The sequence below is a fragment of the Epinephelus lanceolatus genome, chromosome 15, assembly GCF_041903045.1.
Source record: "Epinephelus lanceolatus isolate andai-2023 chromosome 15, ASM4190304v1, whole genome shotgun sequence".
Lineage (NCBI taxonomy): Eukaryota > Metazoa > Chordata > Actinopteri > Perciformes > Serranidae > Epinephelus > Epinephelus lanceolatus.
Window position 1 is genome coordinate 11,860,258 of NC_135748.1, and position 16,457 is coordinate 11,876,714.

At 40.5% G+C, this 16,457-nt stretch overlaps 2 protein-coding genes across 8 annotated transcripts in view; one reads left to right on the plus strand and one right to left on the minus strand.

The window, feature by feature from the left end:
• Positions 1-1,086: 1,086 nt before the first annotated feature.
• Positions 1,087-6,573, minus strand: brms1la (BRMS1 like transcriptional repressor a). Its single transcript, XM_033641793.2, has 9 exons — positions 6,443-6,573; positions 5,534-5,692; positions 5,178-5,268; positions 4,941-5,068; positions 4,763-4,842; positions 4,468-4,564; positions 4,224-4,313; positions 4,016-4,080; positions 1,087-3,911 (listed from the first exon to the last, which is right to left on the minus strand). The coding sequence occupies exons 2-9, from the start codon at positions 5,670-5,672 to the stop codon at positions 3,813-3,815; spliced, it is 789 nt and encodes a 262-aa protein (XP_033497684.1). The 5' UTR covers positions 5,673-5,692; positions 6,443-6,573; the 3' UTR covers positions 1,087-3,812.
• A 106-nt stretch (positions 6,574-6,679) lies between these two features.
• Positions 6,680-16,457, plus strand: part of ralgapa1 (Ral GTPase activating protein catalytic subunit alpha 1) — a 76,872-nt gene continuing 67,094 nt past the window's right edge. For 5 of the 7 annotated variants that reach the window (XM_078174909.1, XM_078174912.1, XM_033643180.2 and 2 more), the window contains exons 1-11: positions 6,680-7,351; positions 10,943-11,053; positions 11,187-11,236; positions 11,720-11,777; positions 12,259-12,302; positions 13,304-13,481; positions 13,640-13,755; positions 14,242-14,380; positions 14,513-14,721; positions 14,936-15,259; positions 15,474-15,647. In XM_078174909.1, coding sequence (XP_078031035.1) covers positions 7,246-7,351; positions 10,943-11,053; positions 11,187-11,236; positions 11,720-11,777; positions 12,259-12,302; positions 13,304-13,481; positions 13,640-13,755; positions 14,242-14,380; positions 14,513-14,721; positions 14,936-15,259; positions 15,474-15,647 — 1,509 coding nt within the window. In that variant the 5' untranslated portion in view covers positions 6,680-7,245. The remainder of the gene's footprint in view (positions 7,352-10,942; positions 11,054-11,186; positions 11,237-11,719; positions 11,778-12,258; positions 12,303-13,303; positions 13,482-13,639; positions 13,756-14,241; positions 14,381-14,512; positions 14,722-14,935; positions 15,260-15,473; positions 15,648-16,457) is intronic. The other 2 variants (XM_078174910.1, XM_078174913.1) reach the window with 1 other exon arrangement.

Consider the following 16,457-nt stretch of genomic DNA (forward strand, 5'->3'; position numbering starts at 1 on the left):
GAACTTCACTGGCTGTCCTGTGGACTGCAACATTTCCATCTTTAAAGCTATTGTTTTGAACCAAAAGCAACAAGCAACCCATGTTTTTGATCTTGTTACACTGACTTACACTTGGCTTTGCCTTCAGAAATGTAGCTTATTATAGCCTCTTGTGTTCTGTCTCTAAAGAAAGAAGTTGTAAGTAAAATGAGACACACCTGGGCTTATGCTCACTATATAGATGGTATGATGTCACCATTTGTAGAGGTTGCCACAGTCACTGTCCCCCGTGCTGGAAACATGAGGAACAAGCTGTTATACAATTGACTGTCAAACTAATTTAGGGAGAGCTGCAGCACAGGTCTTTACAGACTGCTAACGGTTGAAGATGAGGCAAAATTGAGCAACATTTTTTTGTGGTTGTGTGACACCTCTAGTCCAACCACAGTTTTCTTATAGTATTGTTGAGAATTTGTTGAGGTCATTGTGGTTTTAACCAGGCGGGCAAATCCTGCTTGACTAAGCAGTGTGAGCAAATTTTTACGGTTGGCTCTTTCATGGTTGTATGCACCTGTTGTCTCTAAATATTTCTGTTTTACAGCAGTTGTACTACAGAGAGTGAAACAGATCATCATAAGTCATCTATTACCGGTGTTTTTATACAAGCCTCAATGCACCCTGTGGTCAGTGATGTGGTAGAGATACAGAGGTTGTGCAGTACATTCCTTCCATTCCAGTACAGAAGTGCTCTTTAGTGTGATCAATAGTCATTTTATTAGCAGAATATATACTCTGGTGTTAAGTCCTCTTTGATCAAGGCAGCTTTGGTGGTATGGCCTCCATATTAGTTCCTGCATGAGCCACTACTTCCTTTTTATATGCTGTGTTTAGGCCCTGTAAAGCACTCTGTAAACACTGTAATGGAAAACTGCTAAATATTTCATTCTTATTTGGGAGATTAATGCTTGCAAAGAGCTGAGGCTGGAGGCTCTCCTTGGTCTGGCACTACTTTGACTATAATGTAAACCGTCAATGTGCTCACTATATGCCTTGCTGTCAGTCAGCGTCTTCATCACCAAAGATACATTTAACAGAGACGCCACAAAGTACGTATAAAACAAACTTTTAATTGTAAAACCCACCCACATCATCAACAAGAAAGACACATACATACCTGACACATTAACATCAACTGTCAAAAAAATATTGATGTGAATATTTAACATCCCCAACACCTTAATCTTTAAAAACATCTGTTTATGAAATCAATTTTATTAAATGGCAGTTTGCTCATCGTCTTTTGTAAACAGTGGGGTGTGTCTATGAAGATTCAGTGGCAGGGTATCATTGGAAGGAAGGACATGGTTTGGTTCCTTCCCTGTCTGTACAATTATCATCATCATCATCGTCACAGTAGGCTTTTTAAAAATACTCCTGACAATTCCTACGCAGCCATATAAAAACCAGTAATAATGCAAACATGGATTTTACTTTAAAAAGTGAGCAACATATAGACAGAGAAGAGGTAGATGTGAGAAGAAGAGAATGTAACAGTAATACCTGTTGAATACCAACTTTAAAGGGATGCCTTGTTATTTTAACTTTTCATATGTTCTGTCCCTCAGTTATTACAAAATAATTTTGTAAATGCAGTTACCATGACTCATTACATTATTGATTACGGTTTGCGGTTGCAGTGATGTAATGGTGAACTGACTTTATTTTATGATCCACATAAAAATAACCAGCTCTGTTAACAAAAATATATTGAAAATGCCCTGGTATCCCAAAAACACTGTATATGGTCAAACAGATCTACTGAAATACCCCTATTATTGCTATGTGCTTATCACCACTTACCAACAGAGTCGGTGGTATGAGGAAGTCCACTGGCAGTTTGAAAAGGGTGAGTTAATGTCTAACATGTCAGTGTCCAGTAGAAATACAATACCTCCTTGAATTTGGATTATAGATTATATTCAGATGGACACTAACATTTTAGGCTTTAACTTACCTTAACGTCCACATACCACTATCTCCAAATCTAAGTATTATTCCTTTCTGAATGTACTACAAAGTCTGTCGTGGTCACTAATGCACACAGGATCTTGGGAGTATCTCTTGCCTTATCTTTCATTTTGAATACTACTACCACTGAGTTTGTCTCAACCACAGTCACTGCAACCAAACTGTGACTCTGTGACTAATAATGCAAGAAAAAGAATGTGACAATGAAGCTGACTTAAAAGTAGGCACTGTGTGCTGGATGCTTTGAAACAACAAAACTGTACAAAGTGTCATATGATCACCAACTAACTATTCAAAACAGCTTACCAAAAAGTATAATTAGTCTCATACAAGACATTTGAACTGATCCACAATAAAAAAAAAAAGTTACAAAAATTTAAAATATCTCATGGCACAACTGACCAAAATCTCAATGCTTACAATTACACACAATTACATGGAGCCTGTGAAACCTTCTCCTTGACCTTGTCGCTGAGCATATAAGGGTCCTGACATCCTGGTTTAAATACTCCACAAAGGAAAACCTTCTACACGCTAAGGTATCCCAAAATAAATGCTCAAATTTAAATGTTTGCAAAGGCTCTTGAACTGCTGGTGATTACAGCGCTGCAAACAATTGTGAAAACTCAACGTAGCTTGTGGTGTGTTTGTTAAATGGTTTCCATGTCAGATAACAGAGTTTGCTAGCTGTAAAACATGTTTACTAAATCTAGGCAACAGTTTACTCAGGGTGTTAACAAGGTTGTACAAAAATTTTAAGTTCAGCTGGAATGCCAGCTGACACTGCCACAATCAAAGTCAAACACAATGCTTGATTTTGGTCACGTTCCCACTCATTTTGTGTGTAAAGACAATGGCACTATCACCAAATCTAGGATTTTGGGAGGCGATAATTTCAAACCTTACAATCCAAAATGTAAAACCTTTTTTAATACAAACAGTCTTAATCTAATCCTCAGTGGACAAACTATAAATATCATAGTCTGAAATGGTGTACTACACATGTAAACATGATTTAAATCATGTTTCAACACTGTTTCACTTTCAAGCCAGGAGTCATGTCTTGTGCCACTTTGAGTATTAGCCCTCTATTTAGAAGATATGATGATAAAATTGAAAAATAAAATATATGCCAGTTTGTGTCACACACATGCTCTGCAATGTGGCTCTTTCTTTGCTACTGAACAGTTCCAAGACATCAGTCAATAAAACCCTGATTTCATTAGTTTGTGTCCAGTGACACATCAGTGGCTTCAACACCTTGAAAACAACACAAATCTGGGGCACACAGTCATTCCAAAAATAACTTCTCACAGTGAAATGAAATGTGATGAAGACTGGGATTAGTTTCAATGGCTTCAGCAGACATCAGTCTTTAAAAACCTGTACAGGTTGAAATCTGGGCATCACACTTTTCCTTACAACTGTCCATTAAGAGGGAAACCTTCTTGTACCTCTCCACTGAGTAAACAGAAACCAACACTGATACAGACAAAAACAACAACAAAAAAGTAAATGAATGCTTCTATTCCTGTTTGTTCTCTAAAGGGGTTCAAACCCATGAGTCCTTATTGTGTGTGCCTGCTGGCACAAGAGGCAGCTTACCGACTGGTGTCACTGTTAGCTGAGGAGTGTAGTGGATTGTGGGAAGATTCAAAGAATGTTCATGCTTGTCATATATATGTTTGCATCTATGTTGTGCATGTGTTTGTGATCCTGGTGTGTTTGAATATTCCTATTGTGTGACTGAGTGTGTGTGTGTGTGTGTGACACTGTATGTGTGTGTGTGTGTGTGTGTGTGTTCCTCAGCAGTTAAGAATGGGTCTGCTCCTGTCTGGTCTGAATGGGAACACAGGGCTGTCAGAGTCGGCCTTCCCTCTGTGGGGACCCAGAGTAGCCACAGCCTGGAAGACAACACACACAGCTGTTAAACGTTGCCTTCACACACAGACTAATGCCACCTAAGGGACAAAGACACAGCTTTGATTATCAACAAACATTTGCACACCTTTCTGATGGCTGTCCAGTCCTCCAGGATGTCCAAGTCAGGTAGCATGTAAACAATATATGGGCGTGAGTGGAGTCAAGGACAGTGCCACACAATTCCAAATATAAGACACCATCTAGATACCAGCATTTGGGATATACAGAAGCAGTATAAAAACTAAATAGTATCAATGGGAACAGTAACAGAGGTTTTAACAGCGGAAGGATATCAGACACCACTGAAGGTCGTCTCCTCTTCTTATCTGGACTTAAAGCGTCTCTCCTCTTCTTCCTTCCTGAAAGCTCATCATTCCACAACTCTGATAGAGGGACACAGAGAGACAGACGGATTACAATGTTTTGTGCATGCACTGAATATAAAATAAAATGCTGGATGCGTCTAGTGTGTTCCTAATACTGTAATAAAATGTATGGATATGCACATGCATGACAACTGTGTTTTGAGTGTGTCACCTGATGTAATATCTATGCTGTGTCTGTCTTCCTCCAGTCTTCTAATTTTCTCCTCCAGTTCACTCTGTACTGTGTCGAACAGCAGCAGCTTCTCACTCTGCACACACGTGCGCGCGCACACACACACACACACACACACACAAAAACATAAGCATAATATAACACACAAGCATACATCTGAATACATACATACTCCACCACAAATCACATAGATCGAATAACAGAAAAAAAATAGATAATCACAGCAGTAACTCTTTATAAGACATTTGGGAATTAAAATGTGTGTGTGTCTGACCTCCCAGTGCTGGCATGCTGCCTGAATCTCACACTCATACTTGTTCTTCACAGACTCCAGACACAACTCTCTGTAGATACCTGACAAACACAAAGGATAACACAAAATGAGAGACTAAATAAGGGGACCAGAGTGTATCAGACTTCATGAAGTGTTTCTGGCTGTGTGTTGAAGTTACCTGCCACTTTGGTGCGGACCTGCATGTTCTCTAGCAGTACAGCCAGAGGCTCCAGATATTCTGCTGCCCGCCCAGCCTCCACCTCTGCCAGCTTGCTGTTCACCTGACTAAGACGCTCACGATACAGCCTGCGGACAAACACATGTGGGATTAGAGCCACAACTAATTCTTATTGATGCCATTTTCAAATTTCAAAGTCAATAGATAAATGTAAAAAAAAAATCATTTCAGTCTCACTGGTCTTTGAGATCTGTGAACTGTTTCTCCAGGTTGGACATTTCATCGAGACACTCCATCCTCCTCCGCTCACAGTCCTCCTCATCCATTTCTGGAACATGATAAAGACAAACATCTCTTCTTGGTTCCATATTATGAGAGTGATGGGGGACAGAAACTGCTCAGGAGCTGATATGGAAGCAAAACCTGGCTGACACATATTTCTGCAGATAACTCATTGACTGGGAACGTCCAGTCAAACCTTGAACAGCAACTACTTTTTCTCTACACCTAAATCATGCTTCTTTTAATGGCAATCATTAACATAATTCGAAAAAAATGGTGTGCTCATATTCTGCTGTGTAAGACTTTCTCACCAGAGCTGTCTCCATCCTCAGAGACAGAGGAGGTGTCAGAATCTTCCTCCTCTGAGCTGGACGCGTCTTGCTCGTGCTCTTCCACCTCCATCTCCTCTGCTGTGCTCTCCTTCTTCTCCCGATCACGGTGCCCCGGCATGGTTGCAGGTTTACTCCAGACTGGTAGTGTTATATAGAAAAACAGCCAGGCTTTATTGAACCTGCAATAGATACAGCTGTGTGCTTTTGATATATTATTTAATTCCATTTATCCAGTTTTAAGCCTATTGACATATGTGCATGACAACGGAAACTTGGCTTGACTTGGCTGTTCAAAGTAATTACATATAATTGTGAATGACTTGTTGATGTACACACTCATTTTACTTCTTTCACCTGATATGGTTATAAAAGTTCTGAAAAAAATCATTAAAGGGTCGTAGGATGATGTTAATCCATCCACATAACTGAAATAGCCCCATTTGCCAAATGCAAATAGTGGTGTGGGGAAACCGCCGAATATCAATTTCTACTGGACTATGTTTTCTACATATTTGTCTTTTAATTTAGCTGTTTTTTATGACGGATCAATTTGGAAAATGACATTAAAATACCGTGGGAAGTACTGTTACGTCAATGTATATTCCTGAACACAAGAATGAACCCATACGGTAGATGGTTATATCTTATTGCTTGAGATAGTTTGTTAAATGTTACTCACCCAAAGCAATTTTAATTCACTAAGAAATGTAGCTGTTTGCCTTTTAAATAATCAAATTACACAAGACAAATAACGACAAGTGCCAACACATTATGTTAGCATTACGTTAGCATGTTAGCATGGCAGTATAGTTAGTTAGCAAGCAAGACTAGCACGACTTGTTACAAAAATATGTAAAATAGGAATCTCGAAAATAAAGAAAAACTTACACGATGGAGAGATGCAGGACGTTTGCGAGAATGTTTTAAGAAAACCAAAAAGCTTGAAGTTATTTTTTACTCGGTTACAATTTCACTCGTGTGTCCCTGCTAGGCTAAAAACAAATCTCTGTAGGGCGCTCTTATTTGTGTAGGGAGCTGTAGTTTTCTGCATTGCCAATGTTCACTTAACTAACAGGCCAATAGCCAGCCGTACACTACGTTACCCAGGATTCAACACTGTTGCCTCAGTTGGAGAGCTCGAGCACAACTGTCGAAAGGCGTTTTAAACTTAACCGTCGTAAATTTAGAAATGCCGTTTGTGTCAGAAATATGTTGCAGTTTTGTAACATTCGCATATTATATAGTTCAAACGGGATAACCAAAGTTTGCTTATTGTTGAACTGTTTTGACGTTGGATTTATCTGGTATCCATTATTTTGTTTTCCCTCCTCCCTCCTCCGCCATGATGTTTTCTAAGTGAACAGCGGAGCTAGCTAACCAGCTAGTTTAACGTTAGCTGTCAGGCTGCGGACTGTTGTGGAAGGGAGGTGCGATGGATGGATGCTTTGCCCCGCTCCGTTTTACATATTTTTTTTAGTAAAGCAGAATGCGCCGACAACATTTACTAACTGATATACTCCGCGCTATTGCGGAGGGCTGCTAACTCGCAGCGCTACGTTAATACATGACCAAGGAGCAACGATTTTTGGTTACAGTTTGAAGATTAACGCTAGCTGAGGCTGTTTAAGTGGCTACACAGCTAGCTCCTCCTTGCTGTCTGCCATCGCATTCTTGTGTCTCCTGCCCCAGGAATGTTTTCCAAAAAGCCTCATGGGGACGTTAAAAAATCAACACAGAAAGTGTTGGACCCAAAGAAGGACGTGTTGACGAGGCTGAAACATCTCAGAATAGTCATAGGTAAGTTAAGAATAATTATTAAGCAGCTAACAGGTTAGCTCATACGTGCCAGTCTGTGGATACAGGGAATGCCACACCAAACTGCTCTCGGAAATCACGAATGTCAAAGTTGTCTTGCATGTAAACAGAGGCGCAGCCCTTTTATAACAAACTAGAGACTATTTCAGATTTTTTAAGTATCTACTGATCAATTCGGCAACTCACCTGTAGTACACTGCAAAACACTTGATCACTTGTTCTAATTGTTTTACAGTCGTTCGTCTTTATTATCGTTATTGGGATTTTTTCTTATTCCATTAACGTTATAATGATATTGACGGACAGTTATGAGCCTTGTTATATCGACTAAAAGTGAAATGTGTTTTAAAGTAAATGGGGCTAGCTGTGTCCGCTGCCAACTCAATCTGTCGAGGTATACGAGGGTTTAAAGGCGTGCTTTACACTGTGTTAGTGGCAGTTCCATTACAATGTCAAATTTTTGAATGGATTTCGACTTAAGGTTTCTGAATGGAGAAGAATCCCATGTTATATGATTACTACCATGTGATAACGTGTGTATGAAGCTGTCTGCAAAAGATTTCAGTGATGCGCTTTTAGCCAGGTTGTTTTGATTGTACCAGGGGTGTGCCCGAGTTCTGGATAAGGACCTGACGTTTGAGAAAGGTCTTTTTTTAACATGTGTTAAGATGTGTTACCGCTCAGAACCAAGTGCAATGTTTTGATTGTGTGTGGGAGTAAGGATGATGTTAGGGTAATGAGTATGAATAAGTGATGGATTTGTGAGTGCGTTTTGTGATTTACGCCTGTGTGTATCTTTCACTGGCACGCACTTGCCCTCACACATGTACACACCCACAAACACACAAACACTGACCGGGGAGGGAAACAGCCTCTACTATTTCCTCTCTATAGCCAGTACAGTAGCTCAACTTCCTGTTTCTATTGTAAGAGCTACTGGACTTTATGTTTGTGTGCGTGTGTGCGTGTGTGCGTGTGTGTGTGTGACACAGAGAGAAAGGGGTGTGCCCCTCATTGTGCTCAATGGGGAATACAAGACCTTGATAACAGTCACACTGACGCACACACACAAACAGACTTGCAGTCACATTGTTTGAGAAGGAACTCTCAGACAGTTGAACAACAGCAAACCACATAGTTTTAACGATCACGGTGCCAGACCACCACTTGGAGAAAATGCATATGGGCACTATTAGTTGCAGCGCTGATGTGAACTGGAGCAATGCCACGTTGGAGAGCAAGCAGGCTAAAAAAATACACCCCACAGCAAGAATCACTTGGCCAGCGGCCATGTTGCTGATGATGTTCTTGTAGCTGTCACTCTCGTAAAAAAACTGACTGACCAGCTTTTACTCTAAAACAAGACCCTCTCCTGGAAACACACAAAGAGTGAGCACTAAAAGTGTTGGATAGTTTGTGTTTTTTTTGTTTGTTTGTGTGTTTTATTTTTGTAATATTGTAGTTCATACTTGATCTTAAAGACTAATTCAGCAAGAAGCTATTGCATCAGTTTGCAATTCCTTTGATGTAATCAGGTTAAGTAACTGATCTTAAGGCCTGTTTGGCTCTGCCAGATCCTGGAACAAATAGCTAGCTCCACGGTTGTGTTTAGGATTATGACTAAGCCTTGATTACATTTATATTGAGGTTAAGAATCTAGCCATTGTCTAAATAAGATACTATTGTGTTTACAAGCTGTATAGCTCAGTCGATAATGACAGAAAATGCCACCTCTGTAACACATTACAAGGTCAGGATTTCCTTTCATTATCTGACCCTACAATGGTGATTCCTTAAGGAACTTGTTTTGTCTAAATGTTTGCATAGCATAATTAAGGTAATCAGAAAATACCTTTTTAAGGGCATTTTCATATTTAGATCATGGTTGTACACTGTGTAAAAACAGAAAACAGAACATTACAGAAACCTCAGAGAAAGGCAGATCATTTTTATAGCTCTCCAGTTCACACTTGTTGACTGTGGCATAGAGCAGCAGGTAAATGTAGTACTGGTCATCATCTGAGGTCTAAACCAAAGTAGCATTCAGTGCTGCTGTGTCAGTGCATGTGAAGAGTGACTTCATAATTTGCAATGGGTTTTGTAGGAAATGGCTTCTGTGCGGCAGCTATGGAGGTGGCATATGTGATGGGGTATTGAGAACTGTTGTGTTAAAGATGTCAGTCTGCGGAGGAAAAGATAGAAAATCACTCAGCTAGGCCACTAAAACCTTACAAGGACAACCACTATGGCATAGAACACAGACGGCCTCAGTGTGTGTGTGTGTGTGTCAGAGTTCTTTTAGACTTCATATAAACAAACCCAAAGACTATTACCAGAGGCTCTTAAGGGTTTGTCTGTGTGTACCTGTGCATGAGCCTGTGTGTGTCAGTGCAGAGCCTAAAAGTTCTACATGCGTGAGTATTTTCTTTCACTTTTGACCCTGAACTATAGAGGTGGTTGTATTCTCAGTATGAGCGTGTGCTTTTATCTCTGAGCCTGAACATCTCCGCTCAAATGACAGCCAGGGGTGTTCAGGTGGAGATTCAGTCCAGAACACATAAAGGTAAACTTCACATCCTTTAAAGCAGTTTATCTGTGAAACTGTAGCAGGGACCCAGGCTGGGCTGTGGGTCTGTTTTATCACAGGTTGACATGACACAAGTGTATTTAGAGAACCTAGATGCTGCAGTGAGGTTACATTGCTCAAATATATTTCCTGTGATGAAAAGTCACAAGTGCTGGGTCTTCACAGCAGGTTTTTTTCTTAGTGTTATAGGTGTGTTTTAGGGTTGCAACAGTTATTTTCGGTGTCAATTTATCTGTTGATTATTTTTTAGATTAGTTGCTAAGTTGTTTGGTCTATAAAATGTTAGACGTAGTGAAAAATGTCAATCGTGTTTCTCAGAGCCCAAGATGACCACCTGAAGTGTCTTGTTTTGTCCACAACCCATAGATATTCAGTTTACGGTCATTAAAAAACCCCCAGAAAATATTCACCTTTAAGAAGCTGGAGTTAGAGAACACTGACTTTTTTTTTTTTCTTAAGAAAATTACTCAAACCGATTAATCAATTATCAAATTAGTTGACAATTAATTTAATAGTTGACAACTAACTGATTAATTGTTACAGCTCTAATGTGTTTTAGACTTCTAACTCTGAAACAATTAGAAAATAGCCTTTAATGGGTTTATCTGTTTATTTAGAAAGACTCATTGCTTAGATATATTGTCAAGTTGTCTGACTCTGCGCTGATGTTTTTATCGTTGTATGTTTTAATGTTATATTTTAGTTTTTCTCTGACTGCATACAAAAATAAACAGAGATGTGGGGTCAAGTGGAGAAGCACATTTGATGTTTTGTATGCATGATGAAGTGAAGTTTTATGCAGGTGTGTTGTAGTAATGAAAACAAGGATGGTCGCATTGCAACTGTTTTCAATATGAGACAGTTGGCCTTTCTGGAGGAATCGAGGACAAGTTTGTGAACAGTTTAAAGTTAACCTTGGTGTTCTTCTCCTGAGAGTGTGTGTGTCTTAGTTAATTGTCAACTTTATTTCCCCTCTCATTTTCCAGAAAATGCAGAGCCGTCAGAGCTGAAACAGTTCTTCGACCAGAACTACTCCCATATCTACTATGTCTTCTTTGAGAACTTTGTCACCATTGAGGTCAGCCTCAAGCAAAAAGGTACGTTTTTCTCACTGTCAACCAAACAGTAAAGCTCTGATTAGTCTGCTTTTACAGTGTAGAAATAAAGCAATGTATCATTGTTATTCAGCCATATCATTGTGCTCTATTTAAGCTAGTCTGTGTGTTTCAGGTCATAAGTCTCAGAGGGAGGAGCTGGACTCAATTCTCTTCATCTTTGAGGTAATAAAATATTGTTGCAAATTTCCAATGAAAATTGAAATCTATAGAAAACTCTTTACTAAAACCTTGTTGCAACATGACATCAGAGTAGAGCTCTCACATTATGTGAAGCGTTTGTGATTCCATGAACTCTAACTTTCTGTAGGTGGTCTGGATCAGTACCACAGCACAAGCTGGCATTGACCCCAGAATAAGACCACTGGTATTTAGCAACACTGACTGGGTGGTGCCTAGAGTCGCCAGGATAAGATAGCAGAGTCAGTATGTGTGTGTTACTGACCTCCATTTGGCCCCACGCACTTTAAATTCAGAACAAGGCTGGGCAAAGCACAAGTCCAGTGAGCACTCAGACAAAAGAATGTGCTGCTTAATATATGTTTTCCTTGAGAGGTGTTAGGTAGAAGATGGACAATAAACAGACTTCACAGAGTTATTGATTACTTAGGAATGTCATACTGACTGAAATCTTTTTTTTTTCTCTAGAAAATACTCCAGCTCCTGCCAGAGAGAATCCAGAGCCGATGGCAGTTCCACAGCATCGGTAACTAACACAAAACCACTGTCAGCCCCTCTCTTGCAACACGTTACAGTTTATTTCTTTACATGTGCGCAGCAGATCAGATCATCCCAGCAAGCTACGTGTTGAATCAAGTTTGACTAGTTTTTAGATGTAATAGCCTCTCACGTGATAAAATACATGCAGGGTAAGAGGACAAAAGCTGCACTACAACATGCTGTGCAATCTTCTCTTTTCAAAGTTTTGGTTCTGGTTGGTCTGTGACATTACAATAAATACTCTTTACATTAGTGCTGCGGTATCAAAGTGTAAAGCTTCACTGACACCCCAGAGGTTCAGTAGGGCCTGTATGTGTTTATATTGCCCTTAAAATGTCTTTACTGCAGTGTGGCAACTGATTATTTGTCCTATGAAATCAGTTTTTAATGTTACTGGATCTGGCTACCCTTATATTTACTATGCACTGTATTTTGAAATGCAAGGCTCACATGTGTTTCTCTCTCAGGGCTGATCCTCAAAAAGCTGTTGCACACTGGGAATTCTCTGAAGGTACCACTCTGATTTGCTGTTGACTCTTGCTACGTTCACATTACAGGGCTTAATGCTCAATTCAGATTCCCCCACAGATCTGATCCCTAAACTGTTCACATTCATGTTTGAAGTGACATATGTCTGACATCAGTGTAAACGAATCTCTGCCCTGAAACGCCTACATGTAACCAAAAATGTCATACAATAACAACAACAAGAAATGTCACATTTTTGAGACAGGCATTTGGGGAAAAAATGAATGCCGTTGCAGAGCAAGCGTTCATCTCCTGAATGATTTTTTTGTGAAGGTCAGATGATAGTTCCTCGTATATTGAGGATGAGGGTGAGAAGAGGAAGCAATGCAAAAGCTATAGATACAGCTCTGTTACCAGCTATTACTGGTAGGTCTGTGGAGAGAGAGGTGTGGGTGTGGCCAAGAGAAGAATCAGGAGTTGTGCAGCACTGATGTGCAGGGTTTCATTGAGGAATAGTTCCTCCAAAACTTAAGCATGTCCAGGGCTACATTCCAATGTCTCTGTCACCGCCTCACGACAAGGCTGTTGCGGCATGCAGGCAAGCTGTCCCCATCAGAAAACGTGTGGCAGTCAGGCTGTATTGGCTGGAGACTCGGGCAGACTATCACAGCAACAGTACAGCTACGGCAGCCTTCTGTCATTTCAGTAGACCGCTTCGACACATATGGTGAATGATCTGCGCCTGCACTGTGAAGTATGACTTTAAAAAAAACCCTGGATGTATAGAAAAACACACATTAATTCCAAAATCACATCTTTTTCACATGAGAACAAGAAGTCAGATTTGGGCCACATTTGCTTGTAATGTGAATGTAGCCCCCGTTACCTGTCTGCCATAGCCCCTATATCCTAATCCTCCCTGCTTCCTTAAATGACAAGTACAGCCTCTTCTTAAATTAAAGTCTTAATTTAAAGAAAACATAAATGCTGTGAGTAACATGTACTAATTTGGATTCTCTTCTCCATGTCTCATCTACATTGTAGATCCGTCGTGAAGGTGTGCGCTTGTTCTTGCTGTGGATGCAGGCGTTGCAGAGTAATGCGGAGCGTGAGCAGCTCTGCATGTTCGCCTGTTTGATTCCTGGCTTCCCAGCTCCGCTCTGCCATGGGACCCCACGCACCCTGGACACTCTGATTAACCCGCCGCTGAGTTTAACAGAGAGTTAGTCGAAGAAACACACACACACACACACACACACACACACACACACACACACACACGCACACACCACAATTTAAACAGAGATTAGACAAATGACATCATATTTTGCAGTATTCATTATGAATTTAACATTAAATGATCCTGCTCTCCCCCTGCAGCTCAGGTAACCCCGGAAGAGATCACTCCATTGGTTCCTCCCCAGTCAGGTGACAAGAACCAGGAAGACCTCACTGCTTACTTTTTAGAAGCGCTACTCAAATACATGGTAAACCAGGTATTATCATCATTCCTTACTAACACAGCTAACACTACATAACTACACTTTGTACATGTTATGATGCCTCACTAATGCCACTAATGCATAAACAAATATATTTGAGAAACCAGGTGTTATTTACTGACATTATCATATATATAGAAACTTGATGCTAGATGAAATATTCATGCAATCCCTTACTGGTATCACTAACCCCTTCAGATACAAATGTCATCCCTTACTGACACACACAGGCTTTGTTCTTTTATTTCCTCTTCTTGCTGCTATCACACAGACACACATGCACATAGACATACATGCATTCATACACACACTGATAACATTCTCCCCTAAAACAATGGTGCTCTTCTCCGCCTGACCCTATTTTGTGTGCGTAATGCTCGCTTTATAACACAAGCTTGTTTGTCTTTGTGTGTGTGTGTGTGTGTGTGTGTGTGTGTGTGTGTGTGTGTGTGTGTGTGTATGTGTTTGTGTATTCACCAGGCCAAGTCTCTTGAGTGGCGTTGTAAAGAGAACCATGAACGTGGCTTCAGCTTCCTCTTTGGTCACTTCAGGAAGTTTTACCTTCCTCACATCTTCCCCAACTTCGCCATGGAAACCAGCCTCTATAACCCAATACTGGGTCAGTAACATTAGATCTGAAATAGCTACCTGATTCTGTAAACCTAATAGCCTATTAGAACACACTGAACAGTATTGTTGTGTTATTGTAACCAAAGACTACATTAATATAGATTTTCCTCTTTCCCTGCAGACGTGCCTCCGATGCGTCCTAAGCCCTACTACAGCGTGGTGCGCAGGGAACAAGACGGGAGTGAAACAGTGTACTGCACCAAGGAAAGCTTCCTTCAGGCCCGAGTCATCTTCATCCGCTGGCTGGTGTCTTTCTGGCTCGAGCCACGACCCAATGCACACACGCACATCCCAGGAACAGAGGGAGAAAATGTCCCTAAGAACATACAGGTCAGCACATACTGTACATATTTTGCTAATAGACAGGGTGGTTCAAGTCACCGAAAAGTTCCTCTCTTTTCTCAGTTAAGTAAAAAGTCCAAGATGCGGTCAGAAATGAATGACAACATTTATCGTCACAAATATTTATATGGGACAGTCTTTTTTTTTTTTTTTTTTAAATTGTTTTCTCACCTCACTTTATGACCCAAATTTTCACCTCCAGCGAGCAGCAGCCGGACTGGCAGCTCGCTCTGCAGGCAGCTCAGACGACAGCGGTGGAGGTGGGATTCGGTCTGACAGCCACCTGGAAGGTAGTGGGTGCTCATCTGGATCGGGTGGAGGCAGCATGGGGCTCTCTGGGGGTCCAGGGACTGGAGGGGAGCCTGAACAAAGCCACTCCAACACATCCACGCTGACAGAGAGGGAGCCCAGCTCCTCCTCACTCTGCTCCATCGATGAAGAGCAGCTGACAGACATGGAGGTGGTGAGGAGAGTACTGACCAGCTCCAGAACCAACGTCAACTTCATCACTGAGATCTTTAGACAGGTGACAGAGAAATGATTTTCTTCAGGGAGTTGGGTTGTTATGTAACTGATGGTTCTAGTGTGTCAAACCATTAATGTAAGTTTGTGCCTGCAGTTGGAGTGGATCTAGGTGTAATTTTGCTAATATTGGAATTTATTTTTTTTGTTATTAACACAGTATGTCCATGAACAAGTCACTCAATGTTTTACGTCTGTCTTTCTTTATCTATTTATAGGCGTTTCTCCTTCCCATGTGTGAAGCTGCAGCGATGCGTAAAGTGGTCCGTGTTTACCAGGAGTGGATCTCCATGGAGGACAGGCCAGTGTTTATGAAGGAGCCAGAAGAGGGCCCCTATCCCACAACCAGCAGCCTGGATTCAGGCTCTCAGCTCGGAGACAAGGAGGATGAGGTGAGAAATTACCTCAATTCAGTAGTGTAATCTTGAAATGTTTAAAATAAAGGTAGGCCAGACAGATCAGAACAGACCTTTATATAGTGATTTACTATATCTAAATGCCCACTGACAGAGGTATTCTGACAGAAAAGAAAGACTGGTTTAATTTACAGGGTAAGGCATCAGACTTCAAGGTGGGGTGTCACTTTAAGAGTCCAGGGCTTGTAAGACAGGCAGGCTCTAAAGGAGTACTTCACGCCCCAAATGATCATTTTTATATTAATTACTCACTCTGTGTTACAATGAATTGATGAAGAAAATCTTGTTTTTCTCACATGCCTCCACAGTTGACTAAGAATCCCAAAACTGAGGAATTCCTAATAAATTTAAGTCATGGAGATTGTGCTTAACAATAGCAAAATTATATCAAAAAATCTGTTTACAAACTCTTTCACAGCTTGTGTGGTGTAATTTGAGTCTTATTTATTCAGTACTTCCTAAACACATGCATTTTCTCTAAAACCTCACTATTTAAAACACTTGAGCACAAACATAGCAGGTGTTCTTCTTGTCTGTGTGTAAGACTGTTTATGGAAGTGATAATAGTAAGGTTTTAGTGAAAATGCATGTATTTGGCAAGTACTGGGCGTACGACTACACAAATGAGACTTGGATTATACTAGTTACTGTATATGATCATGCTGGTTGCATGAGAGTTTGTAAAGGGATGTTTTGATATAGTTTTGCTGCTGTTAAACTTGGAATGTGTGCATTTGCCTGGATATGTTTAGCTATTTTTACTTTCATAATTGTGTGTGTGTTTTT